This window comes from Eretmochelys imbricata, chromosome 1 (assembly GCF_965152235.1).
Source record: "Eretmochelys imbricata isolate rEreImb1 chromosome 1, rEreImb1.hap1, whole genome shotgun sequence".
In the NCBI taxonomy this organism is placed as follows: Eukaryota; Metazoa; Chordata; order Testudines; family Cheloniidae; genus Eretmochelys; species Eretmochelys imbricata.
In genome coordinates, this window is record NC_135572.1 from 226,695,424 (window position 1) to 226,716,182 (window position 20,759).

General features: G+C 46.8%; 1 protein-coding gene across 1 annotated transcript in view; it reads right to left on the reverse strand.

The window, feature by feature from the left end:
• TSPAN11 (tetraspanin 11) overlaps positions 1-20,759 on the reverse strand; it is a 138,992-nt gene that overhangs the window by 35,169 nt on the left and 83,064 nt on the right. Inside the window, exons 4-5 of the mRNA XM_077807405.1 lie at positions 20,074-20,178; positions 19,284-19,442 (exon numbers count right to left, since the gene is read on the reverse strand). Of these exons, the coding sequence (XP_077663531.1) occupies positions 19,284-19,442; positions 20,074-20,178 (264 nt within the window). The remainder of the gene's footprint in view (positions 1-19,283; positions 19,443-20,073; positions 20,179-20,759) is intronic.

Genomic DNA, 20,759 nt, shown 5'->3' on the forward strand with positions numbered 1-20,759 from the left:
CCGAATTAACCGATCTCCTCTCTGTGTATATTTAGAATAATTTTTCACTCAAGGCAGCAGATGTTAGGAATTTACTGCAGTTTTATTTGCATTAGTTCTGCACAGCCAACACAGCTTGGAGAGAAGGAGCTGGAGTCTATTCTTTCCCAGCAACTCAATTCCAATCAGTGACACCTATGTAACCCCGCTGAAGCTAATGGATTTGCACTGGTGTCGCTGAGGGCATGCTTTGACCTGCAGAACCTTTATTTATTATTTGTACTGAGATAGCACCTACGGGACCCAGGCATGGCCCAGGACTCCACTGTGCTAGGCATTGTACAAAGTCCCTGCCCTGAGGTGCTTATAATCTTCGTCTTCACATAATAGACTTGATGCGTCTCTCACTTTCAATAGTGTAAATCAGGAGTAACTCCATTGAACTCAGTGGAGTTGTAAGAGGAGCAGGAGAGTCAAGCATAGCACACAGGCAGTGGCATGGAAGCGTTCCACACTTCTGCCTACCAGTGTGCCTCAGTCCCCTCACCATCCAGTCCCCCTGGCTTTCTGTTTTACCTATGGTTATTTAATTCAACAGCATTGTGTAAATCACAATGATGTTGATGCTGTTACGAGGTTAGAGTAATCTCTGATACTTTTGGAATGTTCGTGTTACACAGAAACTCTTTTTTAGACTGCATGAAATTAAACTAGTAACTAGTCACAAATCACAGAATATTTGGGGTTCAAGTGGATTTTTAATAGGTCCTCTGTCTACCCCCCCTGCACTGTGGCAGGGTTGATTTTATTTTCCCTACCACATTCTTATTAGAAAAATCTCAATGGCACACATGCAAAGAACAGAGAATAATCTGTACACTTCAAAGTACAGTTTCACTCTGAAAAGTGACTCTAATAATGGCATTGGGGGCAGGAGGGAGGGAGGTTTCAATATTATTGCTGGTCAGACTCCTGCTTAGTCATGCTTTGTCTGCAAGTAAAAAGCTGTCATCCTTTCAAACTCCACCTGGGCTCTGAGAGGCAAGCTGGACACTTTCATTCACACTAACAGCAACTGTAACAGAGTCAATCCAACCCTTTTCACTAGCATTATATTCACTGTAAAGGTGACCTGCAAAGGAAAAGAAGGTTGGTCTGTTGCCTTTTTGGCTTCGTTATAATGCAGAGAGAAGGCCTGAAAGGCTTTAGATGTGTTTGTTGTTTAAATGAGTAATGAAGGTCTTGCCTATAAAATTTATCCTAGAAGATGCTGCGAATGCCTGAAGACCAAGTAGAATTAAGGCATTAAGGAAATCTAAGCGCTTCAGCAGAGAAGTAATTTTTTACTCAAGCTGTTTTATATTCTGTGTTTTGTTCACTTTAAATTCATTTAACTCATATGCCTGAAAAATGGTTGAGAGAAAAGTTCTCTTTGGTAAAGATTTAATATACCCACAATATACCCACCCTATTGATTAAAGGCTGAGATAGCGCCCAACCTACCAAGCCAATTCTCTGATTCCTTGAAGAAGCCCTCCAGCAAGAAACAGGGAAGAGCAGATTTGATGTTCCTGATATTTCTGAGACAAAAAATTAGCAGAAATATTCCCTTTCTATTTATATGTTTTTGTAAAAACTCATGAGTCCTTTTTTATACATCACAGTGAACTGAAACACAGGCACATGTAATGTGAATGACTGACAACTGCTGTGATACCAAATCTAGAACTGACTCCATCTCTATGATTGGGTGGGACAGTCTTAAAGCAGCTTCTGGACAGAGGGTGGTATAAACTAATAAGAACTGAATTTTGATTGGCCAACTCCCCCCCTACCCAGAGAAGCACATCCATTATGGTAACTTTTTAAAGTGCTTATCTGTCAGTGTCAACCAGTAAGCCTTCTAAGGACTTCCATTTTTTCTCCTCCAATGTTTGGAAATGGGTTTTCAGCCATTAGTTCTGGAAGCAATAAACTGAATGTGTATTAAAAGGAATGTTTATAAAGTGACACAGTACTTTGTAGAATGCACAGTATTGTATTTTTCTGTTGCCACTTGTAATGCAAAACCAATATAAAATATTTATACACAAGGAGACAAAATATATGATCAGTGCAATACACTGAAGCAGAAAAAATCTTAGGAAGAATGATGCCTTCAGAGTTTTAAAGGGCTTCTGAGCAAAGAATCAAGTTTTAAAATTAGTTTCTGCTGTTGGATGTAACACACACTGTGCCAGAGAAACCAGCCGTTTGAAACAGAGAGTGCTTCTGGTGTTAAAAGAGAGAAACCCTACCCCAGGAGGTAGTTATGTAATTTTCGTTGCTTCCGTCAATGCAAAGTACAGCAGGGACTTTAAAAAAAACAAACCCCAAAGCAGCCTAGACTTTAATACTTTCAAGTCCCTTTACTGCCTCTCTCATGTTTATCATTAAACAACTGCAAATATTGGCACTGAATTTAAGATCAGTTGAATTTCAAGCCTGCAAGCAAAGACTGAAGTATGAATATCTCTGAAGCATCTGGCCAACATTCATAAAAAGACTTCTAAGGAGATACTTTAAAAAGATCTGTAGCTAGGTTTGTTTAATATCACTTCAAGAAGCCTGAGTCTGATCCACAAGGAGGTTTCTTAGTACTTGGTAGTCAGTGCTGTTTAGCTGGGGAGGGTGTGTGGACGAGTGGGCAGAGCGCAGGACTAGGAGTGAGGCCTCTATCCCAGAATTTTCAAACCCCTGTGCCTAAAGTTAGACTCTTAAATGCATGCTTAGAATCCTAAATATAAAGTGGCCTTATTTTTACAATTGCTGATTAAGGTAATGGGAGATGTAAGTGCTAAGCATCCCTGAAAATCAGGACATTTTTATTTGGGAGCCTAAATATGGATTTTGGAATCCAACATTATGCACTATCCCTGCCTCCTCAACTGACACACTGAGTGGCACTGGGGAAGCCACTGATCCTGACCATGCCATCTATTCTCCATCTCTAAACAGTGTTGAATCATGCCTGGAAAAATCTTCCAGCTAGTGTAAGAAGCTTTCTCTGGGAAGTAGGGAGGAGGTAGGCCATCAATTGCTGCTGGATTTGGGCTTTTATTAAGAAAATAGGTTTCTAACCCTTACAGTTTTGACGGTAACCTATAACCTAATGCAGCGTGGTCTTCATTGGTTCATAGACAGATAGCCCCAGTGTCTCTCCTGTTGCTCACCACTGAGTGAAAGGAACATGATGGGTCAGGTTCACAGCAGCTGTTCGAGACTCCTGTGGGCAGAACTAACAAAAAGCATAACCATTTCACGCTGCTGCTTGGCTAAGCTACAGGCAGCAACAGAGGCAGGGACTGGAGTTACACCTGAGGCAAGTTGAAAGGGGGAAAAAAGATTATATGCTGAGAGCAAGGAGGGGAGAGCAGTATAGACCCAACTCAGCAGTGAGGAGGTTCGGAGGACAGGACAACAGAAGAAGAGGCACAGAGAACTGCATCTCTCTCCTTGCAGATAGGAGCTCCAAATTTAGCAGACATCTACTAGGTAGAGGCTGATGGAGCCCTGTAGAAGATTCCACAACCTGCTAACAGGAATCCAAGCACCCTCCCCCTATCTAGCAACTGCAGGGATGAGCGTCTCACCAGGATGTCATCCCTGGACTTTGTTAGTGGCGTCTCTCCCATACCCAGCTTTCGGATCGGCCCCTTGCCTGTAGGTTTAATTTTTTGGCTAGTAGGTAACCAGTACATTTTCCAGTTCCTGGGGACAATAATGGATGGGAAGTAGCATCTCCATTGTTAGGTTTGCCACCACCTGCCATTATAAAATCCAGTTTTTGTCCCTTCCCTCCCATCAGAATGGCTTGGGAAATGGGTTTGGCCTGAAAATGGCCAGATTTACTCTAAAAGCAAAGACAAACATTGGTACAAAGTTTGAATGAAATCCAACATTTGAGTTACAGTTCAGTAACAAAGGTCCCCAGTTTAAAATGTTGACTTGTTTCCTGTTTCTTTTCTTTCCTCTGATGTGAAAAGAAGCAATTTACTATTTCTTCAAAGCTCCTTGAGAACTCATGCACCAGCAATATGAAAAGAAAATGGATTGTTAGTTACAATTTTTGTTGCAGCCGTGGGCCAAATTCTGCCCCTATTGATGGCAATGGGACTTTTTCCCTCCACTGAGCAGGACCATGTACTACGTCCAGAATTGACAACAGTGGCCGCTGATTGTGGTTGCCTCCACTTTTGGGTATGCAGATTGAAATGCCTTGGACCTACTATAGCAGACCTTTTATCTATCATCTCTTGATCTCTACTAACTGTTATTTCCCTATTAGCCTTAATTTGATGTGACGATTTGGGGGATTTATCTGTGCTACTTGTGAACTCCAGTTTATGCTATGTCATTGTTATGGAATTGTTGTACCATGGAATAACTATATGCAGATGCGGAATCCACTATTTGCCTACAAGGACTGTATCACTACAATGGTGAATTGTTAGCGGTTAATAGCCACCTATTCAGGTGGAAGCACCTTGAGACAATGGGTTAGCTCAAGCTTTCCTCTTCCTTGTCTGCAGGGAGCTGACATTGGGTGAGTGGAAAACACCAACAGCAGAACAAAGGAACCACACGTTGGTAGGGAGATACATAAACTCAAGAGACTCACTGAGATAGGAACAGGAAGCTTTGGGCAAAAGAGAGAAGAGATGGGCAGGCTTTTGTAGAGGGGGTGGGATAGGAAGACCTTATCTACACTGCTGACCAGCAAAGGTCCAAGAGACAAAGTGTCAAGGTTCCTCCCCCACTCTGAACTCTAGGGTACAGATGTGGGGACCTGCATGAAAAACCTCCTAAGCTTATCTTTACCAGCTTAGGTCAAAACTTCCCCAAGGTACAAAATATCCCACCCCTTGTCCTTGGACTGGCCACTACCACCAATACTGGTTACTGGGGAAGAGCTGTTTGGATGCGTCTTTCCCCCCAAAATACTTCCCAAAACCTTGCACCCCACTTCCTGGACAAGGTTTGGTAAAAAGCCTCACCAATTTGCCTAGGTGACTACAGACCCAGACCCTTGGATCTTAAGAACAATGAACAATCCTCCCAACACTTGCACCCCTCCTTTCCTGGGAAATGTTGGATAGAAAGCCTCACCAATTTGCATAGGTGACCACAGACCCAAACCCTTGGATCTGAGAACAATGAAAAAGCATTCAGTTTTTTTACAAGACGACTTTTAATAAAAATAGAAGTAAATAGAAATAAAGAAATCCCCCCTGTAAAATCAGGATGGTAGATATCTTACAGGGTAATTAGATTCAAAAACATAGAGAACCCCTCTAGGCAAAACCTTAAGTTACAAAAAAGATACACAGACAGAAATAGTTATTCTATTCAGCACAATTCTTTTCTCAGCCATTTAAAGAAATCATAATCTAACACATACCTAGCTAGATTACTTACTAAAAGTTCTAAGATTCCATTCCTGGTCTATCCCCGACAAAGACAGACTATAGACAGACACACAGACCCTTTGTTTCTCTCCCTCCTCCCAGCTTTTGAAAGTATCTTGTCTCCTCATTGGTCATTTTGGTCAGGTGCCAGCGAGGTTACCTTTAGCTTCTTAACCCTTTACAGGTGAGAGGAGCTTTCCCCTGGCCAGGAGGGATTTCAAAGGGGTTTACCCTTCCCTTTATTTTTATGACACAAAGCTTCGGTAAAGAAAGCTCCATGTTTTTGAAGAGAGGACACACAGCTGCAGGCAAAGGATCCTGGGCACCCCAAGGACTTTGACCAAGCCCAAAGAACTCTCCAAAGTGGCAAGGAACTGAGACAGGGAATTGCATACAGGAGCACACATTATTTTGTCTAGATATGTGTATCCCCCATGTTGTTAAGTAAAGAGCCATGGTGATTTAGAATCCTGTGCAAAGTCTGTCTGTGCACCCCTGAAGACGTAAACTGTACAACGAGAGCACCCCCATGTCTGGAGCTCTGGAAGAGGTCTATTTAAGCTACAAGAGAGTCTGAGGGGGTCAACACTGGTCCCAAGGGTTAGGCAGGTGGACCACAGGGTCTCAGCTCTCAGAAGGGGGTGCTAGGCAGAGGAACTGCACCCTACGAGTATGCCTAGAGATTCCAAGTCTTGGACAATGCCTGGACTCTGTTCAGACTATGGAGGCTTAAAGCAGATGGGTTCCAGTGAGGGGCATCACCTCACAGCAGGACGGTGAGTGTCCAAGAGGGAAGCTCAACTAGATATGTGACACTTTTAAAAGAAAATATTAAAATATCAAAATCAAGATTGCAAAGATAGGAAATAAAATTCTCAACAATCCATAGGTCAGGACTAAGACTGTGATAAATGCATATTGTCAGTGTTAAGAATAATGTGTTTATTACGTGGGCAATGTAAGATTTATGAGGCCCTTAGCTATGCTTTTAGGTGCTCTGGTTTTGTAAGTGGTGTGGCAGGTATGTACTACACATTGTTGACAGTCAGCAACATTAGCTCATTTAAAACCCATTTTTATTGTTTTAGAATAATAATTTATTTAGAGATGCTCCAAGATTCCATTAATTGCTGTTTGCAATTCAATTTGAGATCTTCAAATGGAAGTTGTGGTAAGCTTTAAGGGCTGAGCTTCCCAAGATGGAGCGTGGGTGAGGTGCTGTGAAGCTCTTGTGTTATGCACAGCCAGATGGAACCGGTCACAGAATAAAGCAGATCTTTTGCAAATACCTGAAGCACTGAACATAACAGGGTACCAGAAGTATACAAGGACTAAGAAATACCCCGTGTAGAAGAATGGAGCACTTAAAAGCCCCATCAGAGTGAAACTCCTTCAAAATGTGGGAAACAACTGGAAAAGGTTTACACAATGCTTCCCTCTGAATCTGCAAAGCAATGGATGCTAGCAAAAGAGAAAACAGTCAGAAAGTAGCTATTGTCAGAAATGAGGGTGTCTCTCAAGCACTTTATGTGTTTAACGGTTTTCAGTTAACACAGACAGAGGAGGTTAATTATGAAATCGTATCACAGAAATGTGTGGAGTACTGCACTCCACTGAAAAATGAATCACATGAGAGAGAGGTTTTTATGCAGTGTTGTAGCTTTGTTGGTCCCAGGATATAAGAGAGACAAGGTGGGTGAGATAATATCTTTTATTGGACCAACTTCTGTTGGTGAGAGAGACACATATTCCAGAAGAAGAGCTCTGTGTAAGCTTGAAAGCTTGTCTGTCTCATCAACAGAAACTAGTCCAATAAAAGATATTACCTCACCCACCTTGTCTCTCAAGAGATGTTTTTAAACAGTAGTGTAGAACAAAGGTAAAACAATAGAAGACTTTGTAACCGATCTAAGGCTGAAGAGCCAATCTTCCAATTTCTTGAGGGGTGGAGGGTGGAGTCTGAGCCCCTGATTAAAAAAAATAAAACCAACAGATCGCGATTGGGATCCAGAACAAAAAAAAAAAAAAAAAACCTCAGAGAGAGACTACTGGGAAATCCAGAATTAACCCTTGACAAAACAATTAGAATTGACCAAGCAACAGAAGTCACCCAAACTGGAATGAAGAGCGTGGATGTAGAGCGTGGACGTAGAGCTTTGACACTACAGACATGATAGAGAATCCAAAATACCGCAAGAAAAGTGACCTGAGGCAGAAAGGCACATGGCGCACAAGTCAGAATCAAGCAAAAATAGCACATGGAGCTGCACATTCTGTGACATTTACCACAAGTCAGGACAATGCCTGACATATAGGAAAAGATGCAAGAAACGTAACGCATTACATCACTTTGCAAGAACCAGCAGTGTGTGCACCCACTAGTTCATGTGAATTCGTCATTAGAGTGATGGACGACACTGCAGCAGCCGATGACTGGACTGCCAGCCTGCAAGCAAACGGGATGTATATTAATCTTAAGTTGGACACTGGTGCACAAGCCAAAGCATTTCCAGAAACAGTGATATCAACACTATACAAAAGCCACTGGTATTGGAGAGTCAATGGATAAAACTCAGGGATTATAGTGGTGAGTTTATCCCCACTAAAGGCATGTGAACTAGATGTATGGGTAAATAAATTCAGAAAGTTACAATTTGTAATAATACCAGGGAAAAGAGTGCCTGTTACTGAGTTAAAAGCATGTCAAATGCTTGGTCTCTTCAAGAGGGAGGACTCTGAGAGATAGAGAAACATAACAACTGAGGAAGAGTTTGAGGAGGTCTTCCAGAGGACAGAGAAGCTCTCAGCAGAGTACAGAATAAACCTGAAAAAGTCCAACTATCCAACAATTCACATCCCTAGGAAAGTTTCCCTTGCCTCAGGGCAGAGGTTAAAATAGGAGCTGGATTGGTTCGTTGCTCTGGGAATCATAGAACAAGTAGAGGAACCAACAGGGGTATGCTCATTGGTCACTGTAGAAAAAACAACAAACCTTCACTTATGTACAAACCCAAAAGAATTAAATAATTACATGAAAAGGGAATTTTCCCCTCTACCTACAAGGGGAGAATTTTTGGAGGAGACGGCTGGTGCCAAATATTTTTCATTGCTTGACATATTCTGGCAAGTGACCTTAGAAAAACAGTACATTTGTGCACTATCAGCACCTGGTTGGGGAGACATTGTTTCTACAGACTGCTATTTGGGTTGTGTTCAGCATCCAAAGTGTTTCACTGGAAAATATAGCACGGTTTTGATGGTCTAGAGGTTTACATAGATAATATTTTGATCTGGGGAGAAACAGCAGAAGAACATGACCAGAGGCCCTCAGCAGTTTTGGAAAGAACCAGAGCGGCTGGCCTAAAGCTAAACGAACAAAAAACCAGTTACCTACCTTTTGTAACTGTTGTTCTTTTGAGATGTGTTGCTCATGTCCATTCCATTGTAGGTGTCTGTGCCCCCACGTGTGCAGTCATCGGAGACTTTTGCCTTAGGGAGTGCCGCAGTCATGGCGTGGTGTGTCTGATGCCGCCGTCCCGGCGTCCTCTCAGTTCCTTCTTGCCGACAACTCCAACAGAGGGGCAGGAGGGCAGGTAATGGAATGGAAATGAGCAACACATCTCGGAGAACAACAGTTATGAAAGGTAGGTAACCATTTTTTCTTCTTCCAGTGCTTGCTCATGTCACTTCCATTCTAGGTGACTCACAAGCAGAATCCTCTGAGGTGGGCTTGGAGTACACAGCTTTGCAGATTGGAGCACTGCTCTGCCGAAACCAGCATCATCTCAAGCCTGCTGGGTCCGCGCATAATGTGACGCGAACGTGTGGACAGACGACCAGGTCACAGTCCGACAAATTTCTTGGATCAGCACTTGAGTGCGGAAGGCTGCCAAGGAAGGTTGCACCCTAGTTGAGTGAGCCGTCATGACTGCTGGCGGGGGCACCTTCGCCAGCTCGTAGCAGTAGTGGGTGCAGGCCGTGATCCAGGACGGGAGTCTCTGGGCTGACACCGTGCAACCTTTCATCCTGTCAGCAACAGCCACGAACAACTGCGTTGACTTATGGAACAGCTTTGTTCTATCAATGTAGAAGGCCAGTGCCTGCCTGACATCCAGGGTATGCAGCCTGCGCTCCTTATCCATTGCATGAGGTTTCAGACATAGGACTGGTAAGTAAATATCTTGGCCCATGTGGAATTGGGAAACGACCTTGGGCAGAAAGGCTGGGTGAGGATTCAGTTGGACCTTGTCCTTATAGAAGACCGTATAAGGGGGCTCTGACCCGAGCATCTTGATCTCAGACACCCGACGGGCCAAAGTTATAGTGACCAAGAAGGCGCCCTTCCAGGAGCAAAGCAAAAGGGAGCAGGATGCCAAGCCTCAAAGGGAGGACCCATAAGCTTTGACAGCATGAGATTGAGGTCCCAAGGTGGGACCGGGTCCCTGACATGCGGGTAAAGGTGCTTCAGCCCTTTCAGGAACCGTGCCGTCATGGGATGGGCGCAGACCGACCTGCCTTGAAATAGAGGGTGGAACGTGGAAATAGCTGCCAGGTGAACTTTGACCAAAAACAACAGCAAGTCCTGGAGCTTGAGGTGGAACAGATAGTCCAGGATGTCCTGCAGCGAGGCCTCCTCTGTATAAATGAGCTGATCCGAGGCCCAACATGTGAAGCATTTCCACTTCGCCACATAGGTAGCCCTGTGGAGGGTTTTCTCATGCCCAGCAGAACTCACTGGGCACCAGGAGCACTACTGCTTCTCCCCGCTCAGCCACGCAGCAGCCAGGCTGTCAAGTGCAGTGCCGTGAGGTTTGGGTGCAGCAGGATGCCGTGGTTCTGGGACAGCAGACCCGGTCGAAGAGGCAGCTGCAGTGGGGTGGCTGCCGACAGGCTCAGCAGCATGCCAAACCAGGGTTGCCAAGGCCACTCTGAGGCAACGAGGATGATCATCACGTTGTCTTGCTTCACCTTGAGCAGGACCCTGTAGATTAACGGCACCAGCAGAACGGTGTACATCAACGCTCCCAACCACGGAATCAAGAAGGCGCCTGCTCAGTGGAGAGCAGAACATGTGGCACTTCCTGTTCTTCCAAGACGTGAACAGGTCTGCCTAGGGAGTCCCCCACCGGCGGAAATTAGAGTGGCCACTTCTGGATGGAGCGACCACTCGTGGCGAGACGAGAAGGACCTGCTGAGGCGATCTGCCAGGACGTTCCTAGTTCCAGGCAGAAGGGCCGCTACCAGGAAGATGATGTGCTGTACAAAGAAGTCCCAGAAGCTGAGAGCATCCTGACAAAGGGCCGAGGACCTGACACCACCCTGCCTGTTGATGTAATACATTGCGGCCATATTGTCCGTCAGGACCTGCACCACCTTGTCCTTCAGATGGGGTAAGAAAGCCTGGCAAGCCAGGTGAACCTCTCTGAGTTCCCTGACTTGATGTGCAGGGCTAGGTCATGTTGCAGCCAAGGCCTTTGGGTGTTGAGCTCACCCAGGTGGGCCCTCCACCCTATATCCAATGCTTCCGAGACCAGGGTGAGCGAAGGGGACGGGGTCACAAAGGGAACCTCTCGCAGCATCAGTTCGAGGTCCTGCCTCCAGTCCGAAGACTGTAGGACATGGCTCGGCACCGTGACCATTCGGTCCAGGGGGTGCCTGCTGGGAATGTAAACTAAGGCCAGCCACGTTGCAGGGGCCTCATATGGAGTGGGGCATGGCTGATCATAGCTCTACATGCAGCCATCTGGCCCAGTCACAGGCATGTATGGGCCGTGGTGGGCCCTTATGTGGGAGATTAAGTCTGCCCTGGCCTGAAACCGTGCTTCTGGAAGGAAAGCCTTAGCTTGCATAGAGTTGAGAACTATCCCTATAAACTCTATGTGTTGCACTGGTGTTAACGTGGACTTCTCCACGTTTATCAACAGGCACAGGCTGAGAAAGGTGGAGCAAACCAGACTGAAGTTTCTTTGCACCCACTCCGGAGACCTGACTTTCATGAGCCAGTCGTCGAGATACGGGAACAGGTGGACCCCACACCGCCTAAGATAAGCTGCTACTGGCACCATGCACTTGGTGAACACCCTTGGGGCTGACGATAGGCCAAAAGGGAGCACCGTGAACTGGAAATGCCGTCCTACCACTATAAAACGGAGGAAATGCCTGTGTCCTGGGAATATGGAAACATGGAAATATGCGTCCTTCAGGTCGAGAGCAGCGTACCAGTCTCCCAGATCCAGGGAAGGGATGATGGAAGCCAGGGAAACCATGCAGAGCCTCATCTTCTTGAGAGACTTGTTGAGGCAACACAGGTTCAGAATGGGTCTGACCCCCAGGGTGTTTAGAGGGCCCAGGCTGTGCAGGTGAATGGTCAGAATAGGGGTGATGCTGGCTGAAGCTACTGTCCCTTCTTACAGAACCTTGGCGGGGCTGCCAAGGTCTTGGCGGTGGGGGCGGCCAGAAAGGCTTCCAAGCAGGCTGCGGCGTATGTATGCCCAGCAAACGAAAGGTGGTGTGGTGTCTGTCTGCTCAGAGACGAGACCAACCCTGAGGTCTTGGACTGAAGTCTGCAGCTCCTGCGAGAGGCCTGCCATTTGTAGCCACGAGCTACACCTCATCACCACCGCCTACACGACTACCCGAGCCGTGGAGTCAGCCGCATCTCAGGCCATTTGCAGGGAGCACCTGGCTGCCGCTGTGCCGACCTCAACCAGGGTGCCAAACTCCTGGGCCTTTTGGGAGGGACTCCTGGAACTTGCGGAGGGTATCCCACAAATTAAAGTTGTACCTTCCCAGGAGAGCACTGGTTTGCCACCTGGAACTGTAGGCTGGCAGTTGAATACATCTTTCTCCCAAAGAGATCCAGGCTTTTGGCCTCTTTATTCTTGGGAGTGGAGGAGGTATGGAGCTGTTTTGTCCTTTTCATTGGCTGCGGAGATGACCAACGAGGCTGGGGGTGGGTGTTTAAAAGCTTGAACCCTTTAGCTGGGACAAAGTATTTTTTCCTCCACCCTTTTGGAAGTGTGAGGGATGGACGAGGGGGTTTGCCAAAGGGCCTTGGCAATCTTTAAAACCCCTTTGTGGACTGGCAAGGCGAGGCGGGCCAGGGTGGAAGCAGAGAGGACATTGAACAATGAGTCTGTCTGCTCGGCCACCTCCTCTACCTCTAAGCCCAGATTGTCCGCCACTCTCCGGAGCAGAGTCTAATGCTCCTTAAAGTCATCAGGAGGGCTAGCCCTCGAAGTCCTGCCACTGCCTCGTCTGGAGATGAAGAGGATGCTAGGGTTACTGGATGGGGATCCATGGCATCTTCCCCCCAAGGGGAGGGAGGTTTCGGGGTGGGTACTGCTTCCTCCACCCCAGCCTTCAAGCGATCGGCATGCACCAAGCCCAGTGCCATTGGGATCACCAGTGCCGCCCACGCTGCTGGCACCGTGTGGGACGCTGGTGCCATCTGTTGTTTCACCAAGGCAGCTGCTGCTGATCGCTGGGAAGGGGGCATAGCCATCGCTGGCATTCCCCACAAGCTCCAATAAGGCCACTGGGCTGGCCGCTGGCCACTGTCCCTGGTGCCACATCTGCCATGTTGGGACTGATGCAACGTTGGGACCCCGGTCATGCCGGTGGGATCTAGGTGAGGGGCTAAACCAGGCCTCTAAGCCAGAGGAATCCCCTTCTGGCGACCATGGAGGAGCCATTGACACCTGGGTGCGTCTGCTGACAGTTGTTGTCGGGGACCAGTGACCGGAGTGAGACAATTGGTGATGGTACCGATGCGAACAGTAGCGACGTGTAGGAGACTGGGGCCTGGATGGGGATCGTTCTTACGTGGCAGGCGATAGGGAACGGTGATACAACGTAGGAAGATGAGTGGCGGTACTACGGAGACCGAAGCCGGTCTCTAGGCGAACCTCGTCGAGGTAGCAGTGACCATGATCACAGCAGCTCCGGGGATTTGAGCTGCAGGGCAGAGAAGCTGTTTCGCCTCATAGGATCGACTGCACTCTGCAACTCCCCCCGAGACCGCAGCAGCTGGCTTGCCATCCTGGGGAGTCTTTGCCGCTTCCTGTTGCCCCAGCTGCGTAGCCAATACCAGTGGAGGTCTCTGCTCCCTTCAAGCCAGGGAGGCCTGGGAAGGCGCCGGTGCCGATGTGGGCTTGGGTCCCAAACTGCTTGAGTCAGTGATGGAATTTTCAAGGGCTCAGAGTTTCCGCCGGAAAGGAGTGCCCTCATGGCTCCAGGAAGGCCAGGCGGCCGAACCAGGTCCCTTGCCCGAAGGCCCTTGGGCCTTTTTGCCTCGTACCGGTGAGCTGTACTTCTGGGCCTCCTTCTTAGGCACCAGGAAATTCGAATGGTGCCGGGCGGAGTCTGTTGCTGGGGGTGCACTACACACCAATGCCGAGGTACTCGCTGACTCCTGGCGGGAGGGCTCGGATGCCAGGCAAAGGGCTGACTCCATTAGAAGAGCTTGGAGTTTAATATCCTGTTTCTTTCTGAGCTTGTGGCCGAAAGTTCTTAGAAATACGACACTTCTCCTTGATGTGCGATTCACCCGAGCACTTGAGACAGCCGCGGTGGGGATCACTAACAGGCATAGGCCTGCTATAGTCCGTGCAAGGTTTGAACCCAGGGGACTGGGGCATCACCCGCCTGGGGCAAAGTCCCACTAGGGGACAGGGGTGGGCAAACTACGCCCCTTGGGCCACATCTGGTCCATCAGAGCATTTAATCCGACCCTCAGCTCCCGCTGAGGAGCGGGATTGGGGGCTTGACTTGCTCCACGAGGCTCCCAGGAAGCAGCCGGCATGACCCCCCCTCCAGCTCCTACGTAGTACCCGGTTCCCTGCCAATGGGAGCTGCAGGGGCGGTACCTCCGGACTGGGCAGTGCACAGAGCTGCCTGGCCACACCTCGCAGCTGGAGGGTGGACATGCTTCTGGGAGCTGCCTGTGGTAAGCGCTGCCTGGAGCCTACACCCCGAGCCCACCCCACCCCGTGCCCCAACCCTCTGTCCCCAGCCCTGATCCCTCTCCCCCCTCTGAACCCCTCAGTTTCAGCCTGGAGCCCCCTCCTGCACCCCAAACCCCTCATCCCCAGAGCCCTCACACCTCCACATCCCAACCCGAAGCCCCCTCCTGCACCCTGAACTCCTCATTTCTGGCCCCACCCCAGAGCCTGCACCACGAGCCGGAGCCCTCACCCCCTGCTGCACTCCTACCCCCAATTTTGTGAGCATTCATGGCCCGCCATACAATTTCCATACCCCGATGTGGCCCTCAGGCCAAAAAGTTTGCCCACCCCTGCACGAGGAACTCTAACTATCAACTAACTACAAAGAAACAATTAAAACTATTTCATAGAATCATAGAATATCAGGGTTGGACAGGACCTCAGGAGATCATCTAGTCCAACCCCCTGCTGAAAGCAGGACCAATCCTCAACTAAACATCCCAGCAGGGCTTTGTCAAGCCTGACCTTAAAAACCTCTAAGGAAGGAGATTCCACCACCTCCCTAGGTAACCCATTCCAGTGCTTAACCATCCTCCTAGTGAAAATGTTTTTCCTAATATCCAACCTAAACCTCCCCGACTGCAATTTGAGACCATTACTCCTTGTTCTGTCATCTGCTGCCACTGAGAACAATCTAGATCCATCCTCTTCGGAACCCGCTTTCCGGTAGTTGAAAGCAGCTATCAAATGCCCCCTCATTCTTCTCTTCTGCGGACTAAATAATCCCAGTCCCCTCAGCCTCTCCTCATAAGTCATGTGTTCCAGTCCCCTAATCATTTTTGTTGCTCTCTGCTGGACTCTTTCCAATTTGTCCACATCCTTCTTGTAGTGTGGGGCCCAAAACTGGACACAGTACTCCAGATGAGGCCTCACCAATGTCGAATAGAGGGGAACGATCACGTCCCTCGATCTGCTGGCAATGCTCCTACCTATACAGTCTAAAATGCTGTTGGCCTTCTTGGCAACAAGGGCATACTGTTGACTCATATCCAGCTTCTCGTCCACTGTAACCCTTAGGTCCTTTTCTGCAGAACTGCTGCCTAGCCAGTGGTCCCTAGTCTGTAGCAGTGCATGGAATTCTTTCATCCTAAGTGCAGGACTCTGCACTTGTTCTTGTTGAACCTCATCAGATTTCTTTTGGCCCAATCCTCTCATTTGTCTAGGTCCCTCTGTATCCTATCCCTACCCTCCAGCGTATCTACCTCTCCTCCCAGTTTAGTGTCATCTGCAAACTTGCTGAGGGTGCAATCCACACCATCCTCCAGATCATTAATGAAGATATTGAACAAAACCGGCCCCAGGACTGACCCTTGGGGCACCCCACTTGATACCGGCTGCCAACTAGACATGGAGTCATTAATCACTACCCTTTGATCCCAATGATCTAGCCAGCTTTCTATCCACCTTATAGTCCATTCATCCAGCCCACACTTCTTTAACTTGCTGGCAAGAATACTGTGGGAGACGGTATCAAAAGCTTTGCTAAAGTCAAGGAATAACACGTCCACTGCTTTCCCCTCATCCACAGAGCCAGTTATCTCGTCATAGAAGGCAATTAGGTTTGTCAGGCATGACTTGCCTTGGTGAATCTATGCTGACTCTTCCTGATCACTTGCCTCTCCTCTAAGTGCTTCAGAATTGATTCCTTGAGGACCTGCTCCATGATTTTTCCAGGGACTGAGGTGAGGCTGACTGGCCTGTACTTCCCTGGATCCTCCTTCTTCCCTTTTTTAAAGATGGGCACTACATTAGTCTTCTTCCAGTCATCCGGGACCTCCCCCAATTGTCATCAGTTTTCAAAGATAATGGCCAATAGCTCTGCAATCACATCCACCTTTAGCGCCCTTGTATGCAGTGCATCTGGTCCCATGGACTTGTGCTTGTCCAGTTTTTCTAAATAGTCCTGAACCACTTCTTTCTCCATAGAGAGCTGGTCCCCTCCTCCCCATGCTGTGCTGCCCAATGCAGTAGTCTGGGAGCTGACCTTGTTTGTGAAGACAGAGGCAAAAAAAGCATTGAGTACATTAGCTTTTTCCACATCCTCTGTCACTAGGTTGCCTCTCCCATTCAGTAAGGGGCCCACACTTTCCTTGACCTTCTTGTTGCTAACATACCTGAAGAAACCCTTCTTGTTACTCTTAACATCCCTTGCTAGCTGCAACTCCAAGTGTGATTTGGCCTTCGTGATTTCACTCCTGCATGCTTGAGCAATATTTTTATACTCCTCCCTGGTCATTTGTCCAATCTTCCACTTCTTGTAAGCTTCTTTTTTGTGTTTAAGATCAGCAAGGATTTCACTGTTAAGCCAAGCTGGTCGCCTGCCATATTTACTATTCTTTCTACACATCAGGACGGTCTGTTCCTGCAACCTCAATAAGGATTCTTTGAAATACAGCCAGCTCTCCTGGACTCCTTTCCCCCTCATGTTATTCTCCCAGGGGATCCTGCCCATCAGTTCCCTGAGGGAGCCAAAGTCTGCTTTTCTGAAGTCCAGCGTCCGTATTCTTTATTTATATTTACAAAACCCTAAGGCTGAAGAACTCTTAACGAGGTGAGACCAACCGCTAAGCACTTGTGAAGCAAGGGAGAGAGATGCTCCGACTAACCACCACGGATGGTAAGAAAGAACTGAGGGTGCGACACTCCAGGGGGCTCCAGGGCCATCCCTACGGATATCACTAAGGTAAAAGTCTCTGACTACCGTGAATGTGGGCACTTGCACACCTGCAATGGAATCAACAGGAGCAAGCACGCAAAGAAGAAATATAAATTCCATGTAACATAAATAACATACTTGGGAGAGAAGTTAACACAGCAAGGTGTACAGGCAGAGGCCATCGTCACCTACATGCCTGCCCCAGCAGAAAAGGAAGGGCTACAAAGATTCCTTGGACTGGTGAACTGTGTAGAGAAATATATGCCTAATCTGTGGTGCAAGACAGCAACCTAGGAGAGGAACTGTCCGAAGGACATGGGATTCAACTCTTAATGAAGAATTTGAGAAACTGAAGGCGTTAATTAAAGAGGCCCCAGTCCTGAGTAAGAGTAAGCGCAAAAGTGAGCTGTCCACAGACACCTCCAAGGGGGGTATTGTTATGGTTGTCTTACAACAGTATGATCAAAACTGAAGACAAGTGGCATAAGCATCACAGGCGTTACCAAAAACAGAGTGTCAAGATGCCCAAATAGAGAAGGAGGCTTAGGCCTTAGTCCATAGCTGTAAAAAGTTTCATGGCTTTATTTATGGGAAACTAATGTTAGCTGAAACTGACCACAAACCACTTATAGCCGTTACCAAGAGGGGCCTGGCAAACACTTCCCCAGAGAATAGAGATTATTTTTTCAGCTATAAAGGTAGTATTTGCAAATTGAATGGGAGAGATTTGCTGGTTGCAGACACTCCCTACAGCTTTCGGAGTAGCAGCCGTGTTAGTCTATATCTGCAAAAAGAAAAGGAGGACTTGTGGCACCTTAGAGACTAACCAATTTATTTGAGCATAAGCTCAGCTGTAGCTCACGAAAAGCTTATGCTCAAATAAATTGGTTAGTCTCTAAGATGCCACAAGTCCTCCCTACAGCATTTGATAAAAGTTCAGTGGAGCTAAGTAGGCACAGACTGGTTCACGTTGGCTGCAGAAAAGCTATGTACTTGTCCTAGACTATTATTCTCAGTTCCCTGAGATGGCTTGACTAGAAAATACTACAGCTAAATAGGTGATTAGATTTGACATGCACATTTATGCTAGACATGGTACACCTGATAAAGGGCCACAGTTTAGTGGGCATGAGTTTAAGCTGTGAAGTACAGATTTAGACATGTAACGATTAGTCCCCATTAACCCCCATCTAATGAGTTGGTGAAAAATGGTGTCACAATAATGAAGTGCTTTACTGAAAAATGATGAAGAGTCAGACTTGGATCCATGTTAAGCACTGTTAAATTACAGAATGGCACCAAGCGTCCAACTAAAACAAGAATGCCTGCACTGTTAGAAACTGATGTCTGAGTCACTGGGGACTTGCAGATATATAAAAGAGACCAATAAGGCAAAACAACAACAACAAAAAACCAATATGATTTGGGGTACCCGGAGCTGACACTTCATGAAAATGATGCTGTGAATATCTATGACGGAAACAAGAGTCCCACACAGCAGTGGTGTCTTGAGAGGTAGCCCCATGGTTGTATGAGGTCATCACCCCATTCGAACACATCCTACGGAGGAATAAGTGATGCCTTCTTCAAATCCCAGAAGGGAGGGAGATAAGAGGCACAGAGCCTGACATTTGAATCAAGAGGGTCTCAGACAGGCAACAACCCCAGCAGGTTGAGACCACAGAGTCCCAGGACTTGGAACAACCTGCCACCTTCTGACAGCAGTAGTGCTGATGTTATAGGGGAGCTGTGTAGGTTCAAGTGACTGTGCCGAGCACCTCAAAATCTAACTGAACATGTTTAGCAGTTTAGCTCTTAGGTTGGTTAAAAGTATTTGTGTGTTGTGTTAATGTTGCTTTTTAAGTGTTCTAGTTATTAAGTTTTGGTTTGGAAGGGGAAAATGTACCATTGAGGACTGTGCCTTTAAGGGCTGGGTTCAACACAGTCTGGGCTGGGCACTGGGAAGGTCTTATGGTTACACACAGGCCATCGGAACCGGACATAAAATACAGCAGAACTCTTGCAGGCACCTTAAGGACTGAGTGATCACAGACCACTACACGTCATCATAAAAGTGCAATTATTACTGATACTTCCGTCCGTTTCCATCCCTTCATTTTTCTGCAAGATAAGGTTATTTATTCTTTGTTCAACAAACAGTAGGAAAAAACCCAGACTGACAAAATGACATTTTACCTCCACCTTGTAAATGTTAGATGGATGATCCCTCTTCCCACATTTGAAGGTGACTGTTTTACAGCAGCTATCTGGTACCACTCGGCCACTGGACTCTACGGACAGGATATAGATACTGTGCTGCCAATCATCAGAGCTATTGCTGCCACAGCACTTGAACTGCAATGGAAAGGAAATGCCAACATTCAGTGGATGGCATGACATTATCCTCATGAGAAGACAACTAAGTAACGTTGAGCCACTTATCAATTAAAACGTACATCCCTTAACAGTTTGTAGATACGCCAAGGGGATGGATGTGTTAGCCACTCAGTATCGTCTCTGGCCATGTCAGTGATCACTCTCTGGGGGCACACACTCAGTCGTGGGGCCCGATTCTGATCTCACACTGGTTTTACAATAGTTAAACTCCACTGGCTCCAGCAGGTACTCCTTATTGATACCAGTGTAAATGAAATCAGAATCAGGCCCAGCGACCGTAACTGTTGCAAAACCAATTCAGTCAAATTTACAGACGTAATCACTGATTTGGAGTCGCCTCTGTTTTTGCATCTCCACTTTGAGAACAGTAGGGGTAGCTATCTGAAGACTCAGACTTTCAGATAAGCTTCTTTCAGAGGTTTGCCTGAACTTCTGTGGTCTGGGAATTAGAACCAAGCTCAGGCCATCTCATGAGATTTCCAGCTCAGCCCATCTCATGAGATTTCCAGCAACTAATAATATTAAATGGAACATGAGCTGGGACAAACAGCTAGGCAGCAGCAGTGTGAGCAACAGAAGGTTTCCTTACGTCTTGCTGCAGGCGATCGACGGAATGTGTGATGTGTGTTTTCCCAGGAAGAGCATAATTCTCAGTCAGGGTCCGGGTCAGGTGCTGTTTCAGCACCTGGCTTAGCTGTACACCAATGAGAAAAGTCATAATGAATACATTCTAGAAGGAAATGTGCATATTTGCTTTAGGTTTTAGATCCCTCCAAGGCATGATTCAGATCTTTCTTATTTCAGTGTAAATCAGGAATAAGTCCCCAGTGTCAGTGGAGTTACACTGGTGTAAAACTGGTGGGAAGCTGGAATCAGACACGATATATCTATATATCTATATATATATATATATATATATATATATATATATATATATAAAAAAAATCCTAAATTGGTGAAAACTTCTTTTAGAATGTGCTTAAAGTGACATACGCCCTAAACAAACAGGACATTCAAAGGCCCAGATGGCCCAAGATCCTAAGTGTCCATAAATAGAAAACAAAACAAAAAAAAACAAGAAAGGTCAGACACCAAACCTTCTGTTCCCTGAACTATTGTTCTGTATCTTATCTTGTGTTTGCTTGTTTCGTTAGGTTGCATAAGCTCTTCAGAGAAGAGATCACATATTAATCTAGATTTGCAAAATGCAGTGTTAAATTACAGAGCTATGTAAAATGATAATAATATAATAAACAGGAAATGAAAAATATAATT